Source organism: Corvus brachyrhynchos, unplaced genomic scaffold (genome assembly GCF_000691975.1).
Source record: "Corvus brachyrhynchos isolate BGI_N302 unplaced genomic scaffold, ASM69197v1 scaffold255, whole genome shotgun sequence".
In the NCBI taxonomy this organism is placed as follows: domain Eukaryota; kingdom Metazoa; phylum Chordata; class Aves; order Passeriformes; family Corvidae; genus Corvus; species Corvus brachyrhynchos.
In genome coordinates, this window is record NW_008238358.1 from 2997700 (window position 1) to 3021605 (window position 23906).

Sequence of the window (23906 nt, forward strand, 5' to 3'; positions counted from 1 at the left end):
TAAAATACCAGAGAACATCTATGGCTCACATGCTGAGTTGAGTTCATCACTAACATACTTGAGAGAGTTACAAGGATGACAGTTCCACTGCTAAAAGGAGTTACATGTTATACAACCATTAACTTTGATAAGGAAGAAAACGTCTTGAAAAATAGTGGGGCTTTTTTTCTACAAAAGACTTCAAACTCATGCCAGTGTCATAACACTGCAAATTAGGCAAATATACAAGAAATTAAACATTACAGGATATATTAAGTGCACATGAAAATAGGCAAAACCAGCATCCTCAATTTGAGAAACAAACAAATTTAAAGCAACTGTACAGTACAGTACAGCTGTACGTACAATTTTAGAGACACCGCAATTAGTCTGTTTACCATGAAAATACATACGTGTATTCAGATTTGCAATTGTTTTACACTTGGGTATTCGTAAAGTTATCCAAGCAGCAGCAGCAGCTGCATTCCTTCTGAGCTCAGTACTCCAAATCTGCATTTTTTGTAAGAAATCCTAAAAATGGTAAGGCATAAAAAATCCTGATTTCTTCACAGTCAGTTCTCAGCCAAATATGTTGAGAGCTTCCCTGCTTGCTCTCAGTGCCCTGGCCATGACATCTTGTACACTTGCCACGCACAAGGCCGTTTCCCTGCCTCCTGCTTTCTTTCAGCTACAAGACACTGAGGTTACATTTCTGCAGCTTGTATCTAAATCAGAGTTTAAGATGATACTCAGATGTTAATATTCAAATATTCACAAAAAAGACAAAGGATCGAATAATTTATTCTGCAGACCCCCATGTGTATAAATGGCTTTCATCTGTAAAGATATTATCTCATTCACCCTCTATCTCAATAAATAAAACTGTAAACAGTTCTTTTTTTTTTAAACACATAACCAACGTTTTATTTATTTTGATTTTGTTTTCTCAAATACCTTACTTTTACTTTAGCTGAGGACTTAGACTCAAAATATACCTGCATTACTGAAGAAGACAAAAAATGATCCCAGCAGCAGCACATCTGAACTAAACCAGCTCTCCCTGAAGGACAAAAAAAGTTCTTTACCAGCCTGAGGCTGGATATCCCAGTCTTGCAGCACAGACACACACACAGAAGACACACTGGCAAAAGCACACACAACACAGTCAAAACCTACAGAAACATTCTCAGGGATTTCTGCACAGCTACTGAATCATGACCAGATTCTTCAAGAACCATCAGGCTTCAGCAGCAGAAACAAGCAACCAGAGTAAGGAGGAAAGAGCAGCAGGAAAACTCCACCAGCGTGTGGTGCACACAAATAATACAGAAAAATATTAAAGCTGCTTTTCCCAAAACTCACCTCAGTGCCACACTCTGCTCTGGGAATATATGACACACCAGTGCTGAGGGAGGCAGGAGCCGGCCTTGTTCATGGTGACTCCATGAATGAAGCCTGGAAACATGCCAGCTGAGTGCGGCATCAATCCATTTCCCTGCCTGGCATAAGACAGGTAATGCTGAGAAGTTAAAATTATCTGTATGACTTTTATTGGCCTCTGGGCTGTGCCCTACTCTGTAACTGAGAGGTGTTTTCCAGGTCAAATGCCACCTCCAGACTTCAACAGGTCCCATGGGTGTTGTAACAACAACAAACCAGACAGCCCCAATGCCCAAAAACTAAACCTTCAAACTCTATGTGGTTGGTTTTTTTTAATCACAGAAACACCAAAAATAAACTCTGCTAAGGTAGAGACTAATTTGGTTATTTTTTGAAGTAAACTAGACTCTATCAGCTAACTCACTGCATTCCAAGGAACTGTCATCAAATGAAGGTAGTCACACAGGATTTTAAGGAAAGAAAGTCTGGCTGGAAAGGGGTCAGTACTGTTCCCTCAGCATTTGAGGGCCCACCTCTGTATGTCCTGCAGCAAAAGGATGGACAAGATGCCCTACACTAGATCTGTTACTGGTCTTAGATGGGAATACCTGTTGAAGAAGAAGTTACAGAAGTCATTGTCCTGGTAGATGTACCACCCACACAGGAACTAGCGACACCAAGTCTGAAATTTGACTCCATGGCAACATACAACTTCTCTTCTGTATGCTGACACAACGTTAACTTTTGAAGCCTAATTATGATCATTGAGATTTCAATAAACTTACTCTGCTGTTGAACAACAAACAGAAACATGTTATCAGGCAGGATTTGTTCAGAGCTGCCAAGGAGACACTTGGCATGTCCCACTCCTCTGTTCCTTTCAGTGGGGCTGTTCCAGGACAAACATGCTTTCAGAAAAATTTAAATAAGCTGGAGTAGCTGGATGCAATCTTGATTCTTACTTAGAGGAGCAGCATATAAAGGCATGTCCAAAAATGAAACAAAAGCTGTGTGCTCAGGTTCAGACTTGGAGGGAGAACTCACGAGTGCTGAAGAGCTGTCAGCAGAGGGTCTGCTGGAGTGCAGTGGAGTGAAGCGGAGAGGACCCTTTTCCCAGTGGTTACAGAAAGTCAGACAGGCTCAGTTTTATTATCTGGGAAATGCAACAAATGCCAGCAGCAAGAAGTCAATTAAACAGAGCCTTGAAATGATAAATGAGATCAGCAAAATACACAGTATTATCTTCTGTTCCTAGAGAGGTAAGAGTTTATGTTGGCTGGAACAATTTTAGAAACATTCCATGCAGAACAACACTACAGGAGGAGATCGTACCGTCCCCTTTCCTGAAGATTTACCAGAGACCTCAACTAGCCTCAGGGAACTGTGGGGATCTAGGTAGAAGAGCTGATTTCTCAGCCTGAAGCTGGACTAGTCACTGCCTGTGTCAGTGTGATGAGCAGGTTTAGCTCTTGAGCTGCTAATGGCTTTTAGTGGCAAATCCAGGAAACATGCAACAGGACAGGAGACAGGGAGGCAATAAAGGCCAATAAAGATCCAAAACTGAGGACATTTTCCTATTTAAAGGCTTTCTGGGTAGATGCTCCTCCCAAATTTAATGGAGGAGGTTGAAAAGATTTCAGCAGAGCTATTTTAATCTGTAGCTTTTCACAGGACACATGCAGGGTACATAATGGTTGGTATATTTAGTTGGCATGGAAATATTTTGCTGGCATTGGCTATGCACAGCATTATTAAAATGAACAAGTGTATTCAGTCCCTTTGATCAAACTCTGTTCTCAGTCTTGTCTGAGGCTTGACTAATATTACTGATGTCAGTGGAGTTGCTTTAAACCAATACACTGTATTACACTTCAGACACTAAGAAATGCTAGTAAGAATTAATTTACTTAATTCAGAATTCATTGTGCTTTTATCTAAAGCATAAAGTATATTTTAATGTATAGCTAATGCATTAACAATAATTAACATTTAACAACAATTATTAATATTAATAATGTATAACTAAAGAATTAGTCAATGAATTAATGAAAAATGTAGAAAGAAACAAAACTGAAAGTGAAACCAATCTCCAGTGCTTTAGATAAAAATCTATTTATAATTTCTTCAGATTTAATATTTGTTTTACAAAAAAAAATCTGTCAGAACCTCTACAATCTCTCCAAATAAGATACAAGTCTCTTAATATAAGATACAATTCCTTGGCATAAGAAACGAAATCTCTTCAGGTTAATTCACTGTTGTTCTGAGCAAGGGCAAACCCCACAATCTTTTTATTTGCTTTCTTGGTAAACAGATTAGATCCATATTCAGCTACAGTGTTACATATGCATGTGACAATCACTGGCATATTGCTCTGCCAGCGCTCAGGAACATTTCTCTACCAGTTAAACAATCTTTCCCGAAATAAACACATCTTTTCCATTATCACAAGCTATAAAGCAGTTCAAGAGCCCTGAAATGATCTTTTCATTAGTTTGAGATGCTTAAGCATCTCAGTACTGAAACATCCCTTATAAGCCTTATGAGACAGGAAGTGAATAAATCCTGCTCTCCCATTCCCTTAATGAGAATGCCTAATAAAAATGTAAACTAATTCTCTTGACTGCCACTATCCTGTCTACTGAATGAAATCTTCCTTTGCCTTATCATATATTTCTATAACTTTAAAGCTACAATATATTTATGGCTGTTTGAGATTACTCAGCCAATGCCACCAGTTGGCACTAGTTTCTTAACTTCCCTCATTTTTTTTTCCTTGGCTGAGGCCAGACAAGATCACCCGCCCTGTTAGCAAATCCATCCTCTTCAAGTCAATACTATAATAACTTCACCAAAGTCCATCCTCCATCAACAAAGCAATCACAAAGCCCTTAGCTTGCAATATTTCCTTGTTGAAGGTATACTTCAAGTAAATTTGAATTATCTACTTGATTATAAACATCTATGGGCTTTTAAGCTCAAATGAATATTAAATATACTTAAACTGTGCTTTCCTTCCCCTCTCTGTAAATGTCTCCTTGTCCTCCTAATGCAAACACAGACAGTGCTTCTCCCCACAACATTTGTCACTGTTAGCAGCTGGGTGGACACTTCTGTTCCCTGTTCTACCTAGACAGAGGTCCTTGCTCAGCCCTTTTCCTGCATCTCCAGGGTCTCTGCAGGGAAATAAGAGCTCAGGCAAGCAACAATCTGCCTGTCCAGCAACAAAAAGAAAAGAGCAGAGAATATGGGTATTTCAGCTCATTTTTATGACAGACCTGAAAACCAGCCAAGAATTCCAGCAGGATCTCTGGACAATCTGAAAAGCTATAAAGGAAAAAATAATCCTAAAGCCCACAGCTAAAAGCCAGGGGTTATAAGAGAGATTCCAGAAACCCTGGGATGATGCAGAAAAGCAAGTTGTCTGGAGAATGGGTCAGGAAAGAGCTGAAACATGGGCTATTCTCAGATGTGGCCAGTAACTGCAGGTAACTGCAGAGCAGAGCCATGCCACCTGCACCAGCCTTTTACCACTCTCCGGTCAAAAGCAGGATCACAAGGTGTGTTTCAAGGCAGAGGCACCACGGTGGTAGCTGCCAGACAGAACATGAAGAAGATGAGACTGTTGGAGAGGTGGGCTGCCTTTCACCACACAGTGATGGAAAAAAAAGCAGGTTCATTTGGTCCTGATTAGCCATTTAAATTGCTGTCAAGCCTTCTGCTAGGGAAGCATTTCTCCAAGCTCACTCCTGAAAGCACTGATCTTGCCAAAGGCCAAACAGGGAGAAGGCTGCCAATTTGCTCTTTCCTTCTGCAGTAGATGGCTGCTCCTGCAGCGTGGTCAGCACATGAAAAGAAGTGCTTGGGCCTCAGCTAGCCATGGACACAGAGGACACAGCTGGACAAACTGATCTTTCAGGTGTGCTTCTCCACACTCTTGTTGGGTGCTCTCCCTCCTCCTGCCTCACATTTGCCAAATCACAGGTTCAGAATGGACTGGCAGGTACCCAAGCTTTTTCCTGGCTCTCACAGGTAAACACTCACTGCCAAACGTACTTTCCCTGGAAACAATGATCCTGCCCCTCCTTGTCTCACATCTAACAAGAGTGAGTGTCTCCCTGGCCACAGAGAAGGCTTCAAGGCAGAGAAGATGCTTGGGAGACAGGTCCTGTGAACATCAAGGAAAAGCAGGAAGTGAACACCACTACTCCTTTGTGGGTTTGTACAATAGGAATTAGACCACTTAGGAGAAAGCCTCCAGCTTATTTGTTTACTGTAAGGGGCCTAATGCATAAATAGGCAGAGGGCCCTGTCCTTCAAAGTCCCTCTTTTTTCAGCCTGTGCTCTAACCTTTAGATGAAAAACACACAGAAGAAGGGAAATGAGCATGTTTTGCCCATGTAATATAAACAGGTCTGGTGGCATGCTGATACTTCCCTGTCTCCAAGGAGAGGATAGCAGCTGTCTTGCTGCTTCAACCTCCTGCTCCTGAGTTGACTCACACAGAGTCTGAAAAAAATAAAGCTACAACACAGTGGGTCCGAGCTGGGAGACAGGCAGAGCATCTTGTGCAACTGCCATTACACCATTCTACACACAAAATGTCCTGCACCAACTTCTCTGTCCCTGCATAGCTCAAGTGTTTCCTCCTGACAAGCTCCAGTTGAACCTTCTGTTTTAAGGAACACTTTTTTTTTTTATGAAAAAAAGAAAAATAAAAATAGAAAAAGAAAATTTACTTGAGTATTGATGTTTTCCTGGAGCACTGGAAGATACAAGGCAAGGGAAGAGCTTCTTCTGAGAAACACTCTGCCAGTCTTCCTGCTCCAGGATGCTCCTGTTGTCTTCTCCACACAAGTGCAGGGTGGAGGGGTCCCTCTCAGGGGCACTGGCCATCTTGCCTTTGCTGTGTTAGACTTTGTTGTATTCACACAGCTCCTCACAGGATCCAGTGGCAGCCTTCAAGATGAAGTTAGGCCAGCTGATGCTCCCTACAGTGTTCATGTCTCTGTGGAGCTCTGCCTTTTGGCACTCTCTGTCAGGCGTGGCAGCTCACCTGTGCCTCACGCTCCTCACCTTCCTCCCAGCATCACAGCAAGGGGAGCTCACTGCAGCACCGCCTCAGTCCCGCTGTGTTTCCTAATGCTGCCAGCCACACCCCCCAGTCCATGTGGAGAGCAGCTCCCAGAGGAGGCAGGAAATCAAGACAGAGCCCCGGTAGATGCCCACTGCCTGCAAGTCTGGTCTATACTTTTCAAATATGCACATGACTGCACGTAACAGCTCGCTGACACCACAGTGACCCTCAACACAGCCCTGCCTGCACAAGGGCTGAGGCCTTTCTCAGCTCCCAGCTTCTGGCACTTAGCATGACTTTCTTCCATGTTCACAGAACAGACACAACAAAAGTCATCCAAACTTTTTGATCTGAAAAAACACAAATGGGATGAAATCACCTACAATCATAAAGGTGAGTTTCAGGTGCTGAGGACAAGCCAAAGTGTTTTTCTATTATTGCAACTGATTTAAAGCAAACAGAGAAATTTGCATGTCTGGCACTGAGGTACAACATCAGATCTACTTTATATGATTTCCTGCAATGCTGACTTTACACTGGGAAGCTCAGCTCTGTACAGAAGAAGACAACTTCTGCAGTGATGGCAGCCATGTGTAACACAGACCCTCAAGTCTGCTTCTCACAACCAATAAAAACTACATTTGCTTCCATCTGGCATTTTTCCCACCTTCCTGGAAATGCCATGGTTAAACAGTTGGGTTTTCTTCCAAAAAGTTGTGATTTAAAATAAACACACACAGTTTCTTTAAGAAATGAGAACCTAATCCCGATTTCAGCAATCACACAACTGCTAGAGGAACAGCACTCAGCACCCAGGCCCAGCAGACAGACAGACACACAGAACAGTGGCAGCTGGGTAGCCACCTCCAGACACTGCCCATTCCTGCCTGGTGCCTGCAAGGGACTGAGGATCTTCTGATGTGAGACACCCTAATTCTCATCTCCTCCCATCACCACAGATATGCAGACATTGCCTATTCAAACACAGGAGCTGCCAAGGAAGGGAGTGGATGAGGAGGATCTGCAGCAGCAGCGGTTATAACCTGCTCCTGTGACGGAAGAGGACAGCTCAGAAAGACACTGACTCCTGCGCTGACTTTTTATTCTACCACCCATCCAGATTACAGCCCAAAGCATTCACAGTGTACTGTGAATTTGAACCCCCTTTGGGTCATTTCCCATTTATGTGCACTGCTAATGAATTCAACAGCTGCAAATCAGGGAGGGGAAAAGGGGGTTTGAGATCTATGACTGCTTCATCTGGCCTACACCTGCATTTCTGGCACATGTGCAAAGTGCATCCAGATCATGCTCTCTTCACTGTAGATAGGGAGCACAGGAATTGCCTGCATCATGTGGAAAATGTACTTAATTGACTTCTACCAAGGACAAAGTTCCTCTATAAGACACTGAAAGGGGTATGTGCCACCTCCCTATGCAGAGTAGCACCCTGAGCTCTGTTTCCTAATTATGTCTGACCTGGAGGACATCAAGACAAGCTATCCAGATCTCTTTTTCAACCAAGCAGGAGAACCATTAGCTATTGCAGATAAACTGTTCAGTGCAAAAACTGTCCTTCTGGACTTGTCTTTGTCAGGATTAGCACAACAGAGCCCCTAAGAAGTATCCCAAGTAAAAAACCAAAAGGAAGTATCTGTAGTGTTGAGGAAGCCTGTACAAACAGACAGTGCAAATGAACAAGAGCCCATGATGCCTTTCAACCCTCTTACTTACTGGGTAGTGCTAGGGTTTGCCCATCCTTCTCCCACATGTGAGCCCAGAGACACTCCTGCCCTGAGCATTACACCCTTCAGCACTTACTGATGACAAAAGAAGGCGCAGTTTACACTTACTTTTACAGCTCCATTAAAAGGTGACCTGCAAATAAAAAAAAATCAAGCACATTTAGTATTATGTGCTGAATGCCCCCAAATAAACAGGATTAAATGAGCATTCAGCCCTCATGTAAAATTTAGGTGAAAAGACTGGCACTGAATGTGTACTTTGATTTTATGCTCATGAAACAGAGTCCTTCCTAACAGCAATGTTCTGAGCAGTTCCTCACAACTACTGGCTCCAGATTTCTGCCTCTCCCTGCTTGCAGGCAGCACACTGGGATGGAAGTGAGGCAGAAATATTATTCCTCTGAACGGCATATTTCTGAAACTGCCACAAGAAAGCTGGCAAATCAAGGGGACAGCAGGCAGGCCCCAGTTCCCCTGCTTTCTCTCTCCTCACCCTGCTCAGGCACCAAAGCCTGTGCTTTCCAAATGCACTGACCTGACACTGGGCTACACCCTGTGCGGACGCACTGGGGGATCAGACATATTTGAAGACGAGGTTTAGAGATTTGGTACAAATATTAGCAGTGAATTGCACAGCTACAGGTAGAGCTTTTTCCTGTGAAATAATGAACATGATAGCTATTTCCCACTTGCAGTCACCACACTGTTTTCCCCTCTTCTTTCTGTATTTGGCCCTGCTAAACTGACTCCCCTCCCTCAGACCCAGCTCAGGAAAGTGTTTCTGCATGTGCTTAAAACCCAGTGACTTCAATGGGAGACAAGCATGTGCTTCAGTCTTTTACTGGCTGGGGTGTTCAAATGAATGTATACCTTTCCCACCAGAGCTCTTTTGCACCAAATTTTGTACCTTTATTATCAATTACCTGGTATAAAGTGATGAAAAATTAGCCCATTAGTGATTTGATCACTTTATAGCTACTCACATTATTCTGATTCAAAAACATATGGACATGTAAAAGAAGACTAAAAGTTTTCCTGTCCTAACTTACACCACTTCCCCAGCACATGAGGAGGCTGTTAAGCATTGTGCTGCACTTCTCAAACAACCTTGCTCTCTCCCCAGATCTTATTTCCCATTTCTCTGAAGTGAGGCTTTGCAAAGAACTATCTTAACCTACAGAAATACACTGCAGAGGTTTCCAGATAGTTGTTCAAATAAGGTCTAGCACTTAATTTTAAATCTCTTTTATAAACAGAAGTGACCAACTTGCATCAAAATAGAGCCTGGTACATGCTTACTCTTTGTTGGCTTCTTTACCTTGGCTTTTTTATTCCTCATTCTTTTGTGAAATGTGATACTGCTTTTATAGGTGTCCAAATGGTTAATATAAATCCTCAACATTATCCTACAACTAAGATTCCACCATAAAGTCTTTAAAAATACTGCTTTGTAAATACAAGTGCTAAAACAACTAGAGGTGTGCACACTCTCTACATCTAAATGTATAATTACAGGCAAACTGATTGACATTATCTAGAAATATTATTTAAACTAAGAAACTAAACAAATGAGTTATACCAATTCCTGCCAACAACAATTCTTTGATTTTTAGTAGACTGATAAAGACAGCTGCAATGGGTTAAGAAAGAATTTAAAAATAACTATAATATCAAGCAGGAGATCTTTGAAATTAAAGTGCTAGTGAACTAAGAAAAGGGAGTAGGTTATGCCAAATTCTCACTTACAGTTTAAAAGAGGGAGATGATGGAGCTGAACTGAAAGCACTGAACAAAAGCTGCTTGGTTCATCATTTCTCCTTACCATCATCCCTAAATAAACCCACCTACCTGATGTCTTTTTGCTTTCAGCTAAAAACACTACTGATATGGTAGGCAGGTTTCCTCTAGCCTTGCCTGGGAAAAAGCACACCAGACAACAGTGTGCAGGCATAGTTATGCCCCACGTGCAGGCACAGCAGTGTCATGCCAGTGCTGCTGCCAGAGCATGACTGACCATTGACAAAATAGAGGAAACCAGCCAGGAAAAAAAAAATGGCACGGTGTCTAAACAACAAAATAAACAACAGAATAAAACCCCCAAACAACACCTTTGTTTTATTTCATGTCATCTGTAATAACACTGCCCATCATACTTTAGAAAAACCTGCCATACCAGGAGCCTTCTATAAAGTAATAATGGCAGAGTTTTTTGTTGCCTGTCTGCTCTAGCATCCTCCAAGCACCTTCTGCTAATATATCAGCATACCATTAAAAGAGGCTAATTGTGTACAGAGAGAACTGTGCATGAAACAGCAGCACAAGCTCTGGCTGAGCTTGGTCCTTCAGCACACCACTTCAAGGAGTGTTCGAGCAAGCCAAGGAAGAGCAGAACCACAGCAGAAACTACAGCACACTCACTATTTGCTAAAGAGCTGCAACAGGCAGAAGCAATACTTAAATGCAACACCCTCTCTTGAACAATTAGAAACATGATTGAAAAGGAAAAAAATACCTAAAACATACACACTGAAAGATTTAAATGTTTTTAATTCTCTATAGATTTACATTAATTTCATCTACTTTCAGACTCTCAGCTGTTAGACTACTAGGCAACGCCATCTAGTGATCCTAGCTGAAAAAAAATCATGCTCCATTCTTTGTTGAAAGGTTCACTCTTGAAAAGGTTCACTCTTGCAAAATTTGTTTTTGTGGAACCACAGTGTCAGGAGGTGCAAATATTTCAGTACCTATGAGCATTTTCAAACCTGCAGCATTAACTTAGCAAAAAGGTCTGAGCCATTTTAGTTATCCTGAAGTAATTTACAGAACTGACAACACAGAAAGCGAGCTGGGTTAATCACGTCTAATCACATCACAGTTTAAAACTGCACACACCATGTAGTGTTGAAATGATATAGGGATACAGTGCAAAGCCCAATAAATGACCTCCAGATTGGGAAAGACCCAGAGATAGTATTTTTACGATGAAATAATTTACCTAATTTTTGAAGATTTCTGTTTGCATGTGTAAAATACCCGCTTGAAAAATGTTACACCAGTCTTACAATTTCAAGGAAAAAGAAACCCTGTGCAGGTTTAAAGTTTCTTTTTTGAGAGGTGGAACCAGTCAGTCATCTGCTGGTGATAGCTGTGAGATGTAATTAGCTTCTGGTGGAAATTGCCAGCAGATGCAACTAAAAGTTTAAGTCAATTGGCTCTGCTTCCTCCTTACAAGAAAACTGGAGTTTCAGGGCTGCATTCCAGCATGATGGATCTACGAAACCAAAGCTAATTTGACAAGAAAGGGAAGCGTCCCTTTTCCTGGTCTGCTTTAACCCTGAACATGCTGCATGTTCCTGCCAAGGATGTGTAATTTTTTCTTTTCTTTCTTTTTCTTTTTTTTTTTTTAATCCCCGAAGAAAGTAACTATGATTATAAAAGAGATACTCCACAGAAGAAAGGCCAGTGTTTAGTCCCGATTATTGAAATGACAGCTGAGGAGATGGGAGAGGGAGAAGATGTAAAAGTTAGAAATGGTGAACAAAGGCAGCATGTGAAACAGGAGTTGGAATAGGAAGCACAGCAAGCTTAGGTGCATGAAAAGTCAAGCAAAACCTTGAAGCACCAGTACTGCAGCTGGTTAACACTCAGTCTGAACCATTGGCTTGTGACAGTTCTGCACTCTGGCTGCACCACACTGCACCCTTCAATAGTTCCACAGCAAATGCAGCACAGGTATCACTTTGCTCTCACCCTGCTCTGCTGCACAGATCTGCAAATTTTCTGCATTTGATCAATATTTGATTATTTCAACATTCAGGGCTTGATCAGCCTGTAGTGGTGTATGGGCTATGCATTCTTGTGACCTGTCCTGATCACGTCCTTCATATCTGTTGTTGAGTAGATAGTGAATGTCCAGCCATGACAAGTAAGTGGCATCATTGTTTTTCCAGCTGGGCTTTGTACAAGCCTTGCCGGGATTTAACTTCCTTGTATCTAACTCCCAGGGATATTTGAAGACCTCAAACAGTAAAGAAACTTCACTTCCCCAAAGCTACCATTAATTTGTAACGACCACATCTGACACGAAAGCGTTTTTCAGTGAGAGGGCATCTATTAACTGAGTGTTTAATTACTCTTCAGAAATAACAAGTTCTTAACAAATCAAGTAAACATCTACAGCTCCACGTCAACAGCACATGTGCACACCTGCCTTATCGAACCAGGCAGCATGAAGAGCAGAAGGGTTTCTGGCAAGCTGCCTTTCAGCACCCACTTTATCTGTACACTACAAAACTCATTTGATGATGTCTTCAGACTCACCAGAAAGTAAAGTGATTTGAGATATGTAAGAAACTCACGCATAAAACATACTAAATACAGCACTTACACAAAAGCTTAATGGAACAATGAGGAGTTTTGTCAAGCAGAAACTCAAGTAAAGTGGCCTTTGTTTTTGACACTGGATAGACTAGTCACATTGTAAACTACTGGAATTATGCAGATCTTGCTACAAAAAAATCATACTAGCAACTGTTTCGATGCATTTCCTGAAGAGACACCCAGTGACAGCACAGCAGAACTGCCACAACCACTCTCACTCCAGCTGCCCCATATATGTATAACTCTCTCCTAAATACCTTTGAATCCTCACTTTGTAACCCTACTTTAACAGGTCAGCTTCTCAAAAATATATGTTAAAAGGGGGTTATTTACCACAATTTTTCTAGCAGATTAACCAGAAAAAAACGTATGTGCACATGGTTGAGCATATTATCCTCACACAGTATTGGATTTTTCAGAAGGTTTAAGAGCAATCTTAATGATTTTATTTCCTTTTTAAAAAGCCTGTTTTAATAGCAAACCTCTTTCAGCATGCTAGATGGCTTTAGCTAGATGGGAGCCTTTCCCCTCCAATTAAGAAGAAAAGAATCCTGTAGATCTAATCCTGCCTACAGGATATTTTGTTCTTTCTCCTTTTTTAAAGCTAATCCTTACAACTTAATTATAAATTTAGTGTTTTGCACAAAAGTGGAATCTTTCTTAAGCACTCTCCGTCTTCCTCTGAACTGCTTGGGAAAGCTTCCCAAGACTTTTATCATGTCTTTCTTGTTAAACAGTTATTCTTCCTATTAAACAAGCAATAGAACAAATCCCGACTTCCTCTTAAAGCAGTGGAAAGCAAAGTTTCTTCCAAAATATCTACATAGCCAAGATTGTTAGCTAATGACCTTCACTGCTCTTAAGGCTAAAGCAGTTTGCACCACATAGGAATGTCATCCAGGAGCTGAAACAAAGATAGGAGCTCTGCAGAGAAAAAATGAGCAAGATATTAAAATCTGTACAAAGAGAAGCAGGTAAACCTGGACTCAGGCTTAGCCCAAGGATTCCTCACACACTTAAGTGCTGTGGAGTGCTTAGCCCTCCAATATCCTGGTTTCACACTGTATGGCTCTATCCCCCAGGTGGGGTGAGGTGGCAGGATACAGATCCAGCCCTGCCTTAGGTCTTTCCCGATGGAAAGCAGGTGACTGCCAAATCAAATGTGCTGTGTACAACACCTGCACCATTCTCTGCCTCTCTGAGACACCATTCACTCAAACCCCAACATCATCTTCACCCAAAGTATCTATTTGGGCAGAAATATGGCTCACAGGCTTTGCTATTCCTTTTGAGATCTCAGCTCAGTTTCTGTATGCTTGCTCTTTTCTAAAGGCAGAACAAAGAGAATATTTGGCTTTAAAAACGTCTTGGAAACTACAAATGAAAAATTGCATGACAAGTGTACAGCTTTAATTACATCTCTCAAGGGGACGAGATAGCATTTCTGCATCCCCATCTTGTCTTCTCTGCCCTGGAAATTCGTAAGATGATCGGAGGCACAAATGTTCGTATTTGTAGGGGGAAAAATGACCTACATTACAGTCCTAGCAGATCATGTAAATAGCAGGATGTAAAGTCTCACAGAATTAGTTTACATTTGAAACATTTTCAAAATATTGTTTTAGCTGGGTATAATAGACCACCATAAGATGTGACACACAGCAAACACAGGGCTGCAATTAAACAGCTGGCAAACAGCCAGAAAGAGATAAAGGCCCAGGCTGTCACTTGCTAGACAATATACATGGGTATTTTGGCAGCCAAAATGAATGTGATAATTGAGCCATGACACATTAAAAAGGCACACAATTTCCAAGGAAAGAGTTCCTGAGCACTAAACAGGGAGCATCTATAGTGTGCTTACAGTGAGCCAAGGTTTATGAGTAATAACAAGACCGGACTGATGACAATTCAGCGGTGCCAAGCCAACCTTGTCTCGTGCACTGCACCACGGTGTGCACTTATTTACCACCAGACACAGAAATACAGAAGTGAAGCCCACAGTGGCCATCAAAAATAAAGGGAATCTGAAAAGTGTGTGGCACTGACTTAAATTGTTTCTCTGCATGTTTTTTTATATTAATAAAAAATTTTATACAGTAGCATTTCTATCTCCAGAAGGCACAGTACACTTGATTTGACTTCCAACTTCCAGAAAAGGCCCAATCTATATAATTCAGTTTTAAAATAAAAATACACAGTAACACAAGAAGAGTAAATAACTCTTCAAAATCATAATTTTGCTATAAAGAAAAACTACACTTTTGTTTAAGACATGAAGAACTTTAACACTGACAAGAATAGCTGTTTGGAAGACAAAGTCTAGGTTTTCTAGTGTTTCACTGCACGTTTTATTAAATAACCTAAGGACACAACAAACAAAACAAATGTAGCAAACGAAGACATGGTTTTAAATTAACACCCAACAGCTATATAAAGGCTCCTATAAATGCACTCCATCAAATCAACATGCTGACATCAATTGCATTTCCTTCATTTCCTTCTTCAGTAAAGGACTTGAAAGCCAATACACTGTCAGCCCTCAGTCCATTCATTCCCTAACCTCCCACAAAGTGTAGGTACTTCATGATCTAAAATTACGCTTATATAAAAGAAGGCGAGCTTTAGGCTCTGTTACAGGAAAACCCCTAAGAAGAGTTTACTTCCTAATCTTAGTCTAAACTCAACCACATTAAAGACATATTCAAATAAAGAAATTGCATGTGTAGCTTCCCCAATCAGAAGGTGCAGTGCATCAAGAGAGCTTACAAAAAGTGTAAGAAGCCACTTGTAGATCCATTCGCACCAGTGATATCTAGAAGACAATTGCACAGCTCTCCATAACATCAGTACCAGTGAACCACAACTGACTTGAGGGATACTTTTGTAAATGATCCCCTGTACTAAGTATCAAAGAAACAGAGGAAGAACTTTCAAGACATTAAAACAGGATCTCTTAAATGTAAATAATTTCTTTTCTCAAACAGAAGTATCAAAGTGCTCTAAACACGCAGATTTCCCCAGAACAAACTCCCTATCCACCTCAAACAACCAACACAGACTTCCAAATCCAACAACCAGAGCAAACAGGCATTACCATACTGGGTCAAAATGAAGATTCAGCATCAATACTTGACTTCATACTAAAACCAGTACAACTGCAATAATTACATAATCTACTTTTACAGTATTATCTTTAATGGCAGTGATAGTAACTTCATTAAGTGTCAGTAAAGGAAATGGAAACGCTTAAAGATGAGGTCAAAACATGCACTTTTGGCTGCTTCCTCAGAAGATGCATCAAATATGTTATTCATGTCTCAGGAAGAGCATACTCTTGAGGGTAGCTGCAGCCCCCAAAAGAAAAACGAAATCATGACATGCATTTTTCTGACCCACAAATTAGAAGACGCATAAGGGGACAATTGCAAGAATAAATTAGTTGACCCTCATCTGAAAATTTCATACAATTGCATGAATAAATGGCAACATTAGTGAAATATATTAAAGAAGTATAGTCTTTAATTTTTTTTGTTCCCAATATTGCAGCAGACACACAGGCATATTATTCCATAGGCTCTGTCAAGTGGTATTTTAGGGGCAGCTGAAACAAAGTCAATTCACACTCCCTTCAGAAAAGCATTTAATCACACACACAGTTTCCTGAGAAAGGTGAGAAAGGTGTGCTTTCTCTGACTCAGGGCCACAAAGCAGAAAAGCAGTAATTAAAAATGTAGAAACAAAAGAGTAATGAAGAGAAGTAAGTCCCAGTTACTTAATATACCTCATATACTTGTCCCTTGCCCAAATACCCTACGCAATCTCAGCAAAAATAGGGTTTTTTCATGGATCTTGTAACTGGCCTGACTGTGCACAGACAGTTATGAAAAGAGTTTTATGGAATTAAATTGCAATGAAAAAGTAAATTTTCATATAGATTAGGAGAAAGTAGGATGGAAAACTGGTTTAGGACAAGAAACAAACACACTTAAGTAGCTTTGCAGTATGAGAACAAAACTGTCAGGAAGAAAAGGAAAGACTGAGTAACACAGATGCAGAGGAATACTACAAGTAGGTAGTTTATTTACACCTACCAGGGAATCAGAGAGTGTTTCTCATTATGGCTATATTAACTCCAATCAACCTTTGGCCACTAGTAATCAGCTGTAATTGCAAAAGAAAATTTGGAAATAAAAGGAATGATAGTAAAACTTTTTAATCTTCTGCTGCATGGAGTAGTAGCTGTAAAAAGGTGTATCCCAGTATAATGCAGAGCACTAATCCTCCCCACAAAGCAGAATACCCTGAAGTAGATAATAACATTCTCTGCAAAGTAAATCCTCTCTTTATTTATACCCTTGCACAGTTTCCAAGTGTTTACATTTATTCAGTAAGCCAAAAAATTACTCACTTATTTTTTCACTATATTTAACATATAGAAGAACAGCAAAGCTCTGAGCACCTGGACCATAATTAAATCTATAATTCATACAGCAGCATGAAGACTAATACATAAATTAACTCTTCTTGCCAGAAGAATTAATAATATCAGGAGCAATTTACTGCAGATTCCAAAAATGAGAATAGAAAGGTTTTATAGTAAAGCTTCCATCTTTCAAACTTCCCTTAGGAAAATCTTTTTCCCCAATTTTCTATTCCAGTGGTGATCCAGACTCCAACATTAAAACTTTAGAGGCTAGAAAAAAGTTCAGAGAAGCTACAGAGAGATTGAGAGGTGCAGTGCCCATCAGCACGGTCACTGGAGCTCCAGGCAGAGCACGGCCGCACCAGCAGCACACTGGGCCCAGCACTGTTCCTTGCCAGGAGAAAGAGGTGCCCTGGCTTAGTGCTGCACTGCTGGCTCTGGAGCACAGCCGGGGTGCCCTAGGAACACGTTCACTCCTAATGGAGCCTTCAGCCTCTCGAGAGCACATGCAGCTAGTGCAATTTCAAACTGCACCCAACATACTGCAGTTTATCCACCCACCCTAAGACAGAACGGCACAATGGGATGTTTCTGTGTCCTGCTATGCATCCAGACTGGATAAAAGCCAGTCTCTGGCTTGCACCTAGCTAAGAGACTGTAGTTACACACTCCAGCAGTGCCAGGATGACTCATGGTGCTTTGCACCCTGCCAGATGACTTTGAAGGGAACAGAGAGCTGCATATGGAAAGCACAAGCAGACGTAGCACAGCATCTCTCAGGCGCTCTTGTCAAGCATTCATTGCTTATGGCATCTACTGCAAAGCTAACCAGAACTGACCCCTCAGTTTGTGATCAGCAACCGACTTCAGAAAAAGATCAACAGAATTACTTTCAGAAATAATATTCAGTGCACTGCATGGACTGCTACTACACAATTTATTGCTGCTTTTTTTTTTTTTTTTTTTTTTTTTTTTTTTTTTTTTTTTTTTTTTCATTCAGGCTTCAAAAGTCAATGCTCTTTCAAAGTTAACAAACATGGAACTCTTCCATGCATAAATGGATTTGGACTAAGACCTGGGGCAATACAGTGTCTCATGATTACCTGCTCTTCACACACTTTCAAGAAGCAGAAAACCAAAGTGATATTTCTATTGGTGCAGCAATTTTTTTTCAAAGAGCACTCTTATCTTCCCACCTCCTGAAACCAGCTGCTATCACACTGGGGGGAACGTGTCATCTTTACTGGAAAGATCCCCAGCCTGGATGGATGATTTTAGTGGGGAGGTATCCAGCTTATCTCAGGTATAGGGAGAGATGTGTTCACTGTCATTCCTGTCTCCTTACTCCCATGTTTGAAAACAAAAAGAGAGTGCAAGCACAGCTGAGTCTGACAATCCAGATAAGAGATTTTATTTATATTTATTTTTCCAAGGTCAGAATCTGGGAGTAAAGAAAAATTAAGCACACCAACTTGCATTTGTCAGAAAAAAAGCAGAGTTACCAAAACCTCTCTTACAGTCCTTCCTGAATGAAAACTAGGCAGTAGCTGTCTACAGCACAAATGTACGGCCCGCAGAGAAATTCAGAGGCAATGGAAACAGCATAAATAGCATCCAGAAGGATGAAAAGTCATTTATCAGAGTAGTATACAGCTCACATCTCTATTTCCTCCATCCCTGACCCCCTCCTCTCTAATTTCTAGTAAGGCACACTGGTCATTGTAAAGAATTTTGCCCAGAATGCCCTTTATATCTGGGAGACCCACATGGTGCTCAGCCTACAGTAGCTGTTTTAGTATCAACAGCCACCACTGTTTGCCTTCTAACTGATAGGAAATTATTTCGCTCCTTCTATTCTTAAAACAAAAAAACCCAAGCAGGTTTAACAGAAAACAAAGACTTTAAATAATGCTAGTCTGTGGTATTACCATGAAAAATAAACCAAACAAAATACTTTAAAGTCAAATGCTTTCACTGCATTTGTTTTCAGAGAACCTCAAAAGTAACTGATTTCTCCACATATGGATCTATTTAAGGTTTGTTACTCTGTATTATCAAACAAATCACTGCTTTGTTTTGATGATGTCCCTTTCACTTCAGACACTTGATTCTCTTCTAAAAAAGCAAGTTGTGGTGTGCTTGTTCTGGTATGACCAAGTACACCACCTGGAATTCTGGCTTATAAAAAAAAAAGGAAGAAGCAAACCAAACTCGAAATACACAGCAGCCAGGTTGCTACTGCAACTCTTCCCACTACCTCAGCAATCCAAGACTCTGCAGAGGAAGGGGAATGTGGAGCTAGGCACCACCTGGCTGTATAAAACTTGTATGGGTACCGTACAAAATCTCTACTCCAGACAAGAAACACTTTTGCAGCCACTGACTGTGCCTCAAATAGTTTATCATGTGAAGACCACTCTCTCAGATTAATGTTTAATCATACTTGTAGAATTTTAGGTTCTATAGTATTTCTACCTTTTACATAAGAATCTGTATCACTCAAGCAATGCTTAAGGTGCAGTAGGCTGTGCTGTGTAACTTAGATCATTTGGATTTGCTTCCATATGAATATAGTCTTAGAGTGTTCAGTGCAAGTTGATTTCAGACTCTTAAGACCTCTCTTTGCATTAGCTTTATAGAAATCAAACCAAAACTCATAATATTCCTTTTAAGTCCAAAGCTCTGAACAGAAAACCAGGTATTTGCATATGGGTGTTGTTTCTCTGAGCCCTCAGGGTGTCTGTAGAGGGAGAGGTTGCTAAATCTGTAATGTCCAACCACAGCTTCTGCCATTGGTATTAATGAAGTAGATACAGATAAGCCCTAGGTTATCTAAGAGCAAGTTAGGACAAGCACTATGCACAATGACAACACAGAGCTCTGTGTCAACTAACCATCACTGCACCACTTCACTTGCCCCTCAGATCCTCCAGCCTGGATGAAGTCTTTGATGTTAGGATACCAGGGGGAAGGACAAACACCAGCTAAAGTATTAGCAAAGCCCAGGCAGTGAACACACAGTAGACAGGTCCTTTGTCAGAAAAGGTGTATTTGGGCAGGAATCTGCCCAGTCTGCCACAAAAGCAGCCTTCACAGCAAGAACCACCATCTCAGCTGAACATCTCTCATATTGCATAGCTACTGATATATTGAAACACTTCCCCGCCCCCCAAAACCCACTCTGCTCAAAGCATTTACTGTGTAAACGCTTTACTGAAATCGCAAACAAAAATAGCTTTCTCCTGCTAACCTTCCCTTACAGAAAGGAAAACACCCATGTTTCCATTTGTCCAATGAAATCTGACCAGCTCTACTGATTCACTCTGTCACATTTTGGTGACTTTCATGTCTCAGCTTCAGAGTGAAGTGATAACCTGCGTTCAAACCTAAACCACCTCACTGCAGCTCCAAGCTCAATGAACTGAGCCAGCACTGCTCGAGAACCCTTGGCTTTCTACAGCACCATACTGCTAATCCAGTCACAGGGTGGCCTGCATGCTGGGCACAGCTACCTTTGCTCAAGCTATGTTAAACAAGCACCCAAAAGGCAGGCTGGCTGTGCACTGAATGAGTACCTTAATTTGCTTACTGATTTCCAGCCCTGCCACTGAAGCTACATGAAGGGTTTCTGGCAAGGGAGGAACTCACCTCCAAGACAATTTGTTGTGAATCCCTGAGGCTGGCCTTCAGCTTTGCCGTCTGTTCTTTGACTTTGCTGGCTACTTTCCCAGTGCCCGCACCCTTCTTCATGCCTCAGAGAGGAACTACTCAAGTTTATAGCAGCATTAACTCATCAGCTGGAAACCTGCCAGGCTGCTTACATTTTCACTACAATCGTCTGAGCTCTGATTCTAGAGGGTGCTTCGAGACAGGATCCATGGTCACAGACAGTACTATGCAACTGCTTTCTGATGTGCTTGGATCCATTTGGGGCGCTGTGCAAGATGCATTAGTGCTTGCATATCTACTGCAAACTGCCTCTGTGAAAGGAAAAAAAATGCCCCTTGCTTTTGTTTAGCTCAGAGTTGGAGATACTCATATGCCTGTGGAACAAACACAGAGAATCCAAGCACAGAGCACATGAATTATCAAAAATCAAGATCTACTGCACAGCCAGTGCTATTTGTTTCTCACAAAGGTGACACACTTCTGGAGAACTGAAGACATGTGACTAGTTTATTTCTAGTTGGCAGAAGGTGACAACTTTGTGCAATTAAAGTAGGATTAGGTAAAAAATTAAAACAAAGCCAAAATTGGGGGGAGGGAGGGAGGGGAGAGGAGGGGGGACAAAGTGGAATAATAAATCAACAGAAAAATCACAAGACATTTGCTTTTTTTGACTGACAACAGGACAAAATCTGTGCACCTCCAGTGACTTTTTTAATAAATGTTGCTGCTGCTTGGAATCATAGTACCTGTGTATGCTCCAGGATGATCACACTACAAAACCCTGACTAAAATACAGTCTTTAAATGAAGTGAAAATCACTTCCCCACAAGCTTTCCTTTAGCATTATCATTTAAATCCAGTATAAAAGCTAGTTTGGTCAAACTGATCTTTAAGAGGTCACTTAGTCTATTTCCTGCTTGAAGTAGAATCAACTGTATCTAAACTGCTCCTGTCAGCCATTTGTTTCTTAAAAACCTCTGGCAAAGCAGACCCACCACCTTTTGCATGTTGTCTTTATGTCTGGGTACATCGATATTAGGTCTTCATTATGGCAAGTGAAGTTGCTTTCCTTAACTACCAACTCTGGACTAGCAACAATCACCTTATTTCCTTTGCAGCAACTTTCTTCTATATCCAAAGATCTTTTCCTTTCTTTCCTCCTTCCTTCAAAGCACATAATCCTCAAAGTGGTTACATCTATTGTGAGGAACTGCTCCTCATCCAGTCTTTTTTTCCCCACGGATTTGTGCAGCTGATTATGCCTACTAAAGCGCTGTACCTTGCAGTTCTCATTATTAAATTATATGGTATTTTTAAGGTCACTTCCCATATTTGCCCCCATCATTTAGCAATCTACTCCTGTCCTCCAATGTGCCTACAACCCCTTCCTCCCCACTGTTAACTCCAAATGCAGTATTTATATGCTCTAGGCCAGTATCCTCATCAATAAGGAAAAGATCAATTACTAGGGACTGTCAGATGGTCCTCTACAGATTCTTCCAGCCTGAAAGTGACTCACTGCTAACTACAGGTCACTTCGGTGTTTCATCAAAAAAATCCTTTCTTTTTTTACCCCTCCTTTGTTTCTGAAAGCAATGCTTACAATGGTAGTTTAATCATTGTCAACTAAACTTGTATCTGAGCTCCTAAAAGGTCTGGCCAGTCTGTTTTACAGTAAGTGCTATAAAATTAACAACTGCTTCAGCCACAGTTCTGAACTAGGTAACAGTATAGTGCACTCTCTGCACAGGGAAAATTAATCCAAATTAACACAAGCAGGCTAGGACTCATTTATCACCAGCAGTTACTGGCTCAAAGTAAGGCATCAAGGTAAAGTAACAGCATAGTTTCTGGTACACATGCCCCTGTCCGAGATTGCAGCTAGATATCCTTGCTCCTGCCTACCCAGCCCTGAACTCAGAAGATATGCTCAAGGTATTTTTCATGATCTGTGTATTACCTGTCTCAGAATGTTCCATATCTATGCAAACCCGAGTTACACCAGCTCCAGGAAATCTGCACACATGAGTTTTATAGGAAGTAGTTAATTTTACAGAGAGGGTTTAGTGCAGTTTAGCTGATTCTCTTGTATTTACGCTTTGTTAAATTGAATTTGAAATAGGTGTCCCAAGTCTGTAATAGTAAAGAAACTGATATACAGAGACAAGTCAGTCTGAGGGGGAAGCATTTAGTGCTAGGACCTTGCCACACATACTGTTCACCACAAACTAAGTATGACAGGCTGGCAGTGGTGAGCAATGCACAGTTTGAATGTAAAAAGAAAAAAATATATATACGTGGCATATTTTAGTCAGTTTTATCACAGAGCCTGAAGGGCCTGTACAGTTATACAAATGGATATCCAAAAAGCAGATTTGTCCTTAAGTCTAAGAGCCATTACTTGGCATTTTTTTACAAATTTCTGCACAACAATGCCTAAAGAATTGTTTAAAAAACTGGTCTGTCAGGCTTTTCTATTGTTCCCAGATAAAACTTAAGACATAATGGGCATCAGTTCTTTAACACCAGCAGCTGAATCAAAAATGTTTGAACTATTTCTGCAACTTTAAAGTAGATAGACAACCATAATTTTTTTTTTTAAATTTTGACAGTAGTGCTATTGAAAACTAGTGAAATATCTATATAATCTTTGGACTAGCACACAGACACTTCAGAGCAGGTAGGACAGTACTGTGGACACTGCTCACACAGTGTCAAACCTGCAAATCTGCAGGCATGAAAACTTACTCCCATAAGTAGGTATGTTGATTTGTGTTGCATAACCCTCTCTTAATTATGCCACTGAGAATACTTGCATGAGAAATTCACTGTGTGGGGGCTGATAAAAAACCTTGGTTTATAGCTTCCAAGAGGTCAATACTAGCAGAGGGGAAAAAACCCCAAAACTTGAGGCATTTTGAGTTAGTGGATCTGTCATCTAGTCTCAACTGAAAATAAAGTAATTTAAATATTCTCACAATTCAAAATGCTCAGGAGTTACACAATCTTTCACTATTGCATTTGTTTAATAAAATTAAATTAAATAACAGGGCACTCTAGCTCTACTTAACACTTAAACGTTTTACTGAAATGCCTTTCTAAATTTGCATCCTCCCTCTTCCTTAAGCAGCTTCACTGACTGCCAGCAAATTAGGTAAAAGCCATTCTGCAACATAAAGGTTATTACTACACCTGGACAGAAATACAAAAATACCAAGACTTCTGACTGCTGTGCTAATTTATACCA

General features: G+C 40.8%; 1 protein-coding gene across 2 annotated transcripts in view; it reads right to left on the minus strand.

The window, feature by feature from the left end:
- The window catches only part of UBE2E3 (ubiquitin conjugating enzyme E2 E3), a 56061-nt gene that overhangs the window by 23516 nt on the left and 8639 nt on the right, over nucleotides 1-23906 (minus strand). Inside the window, exon 1 of one of the 2 annotated variants that reach the window (XM_017735789.1) lies at nucleotides 8171-8253. The exons of the other annotated variant lie outside the window; for it this stretch is intronic. Coding sequence (XP_017591278.1) covers nucleotides 8171-8238 — 68 coding nt within the window. The 5' untranslated portion in view covers nucleotides 8239-8253. Of the gene's footprint in view, nucleotides 1-8170; nucleotides 8254-23906 lie in introns of those variants that run through there. 2 annotated transcript variants of the gene reach the window in all.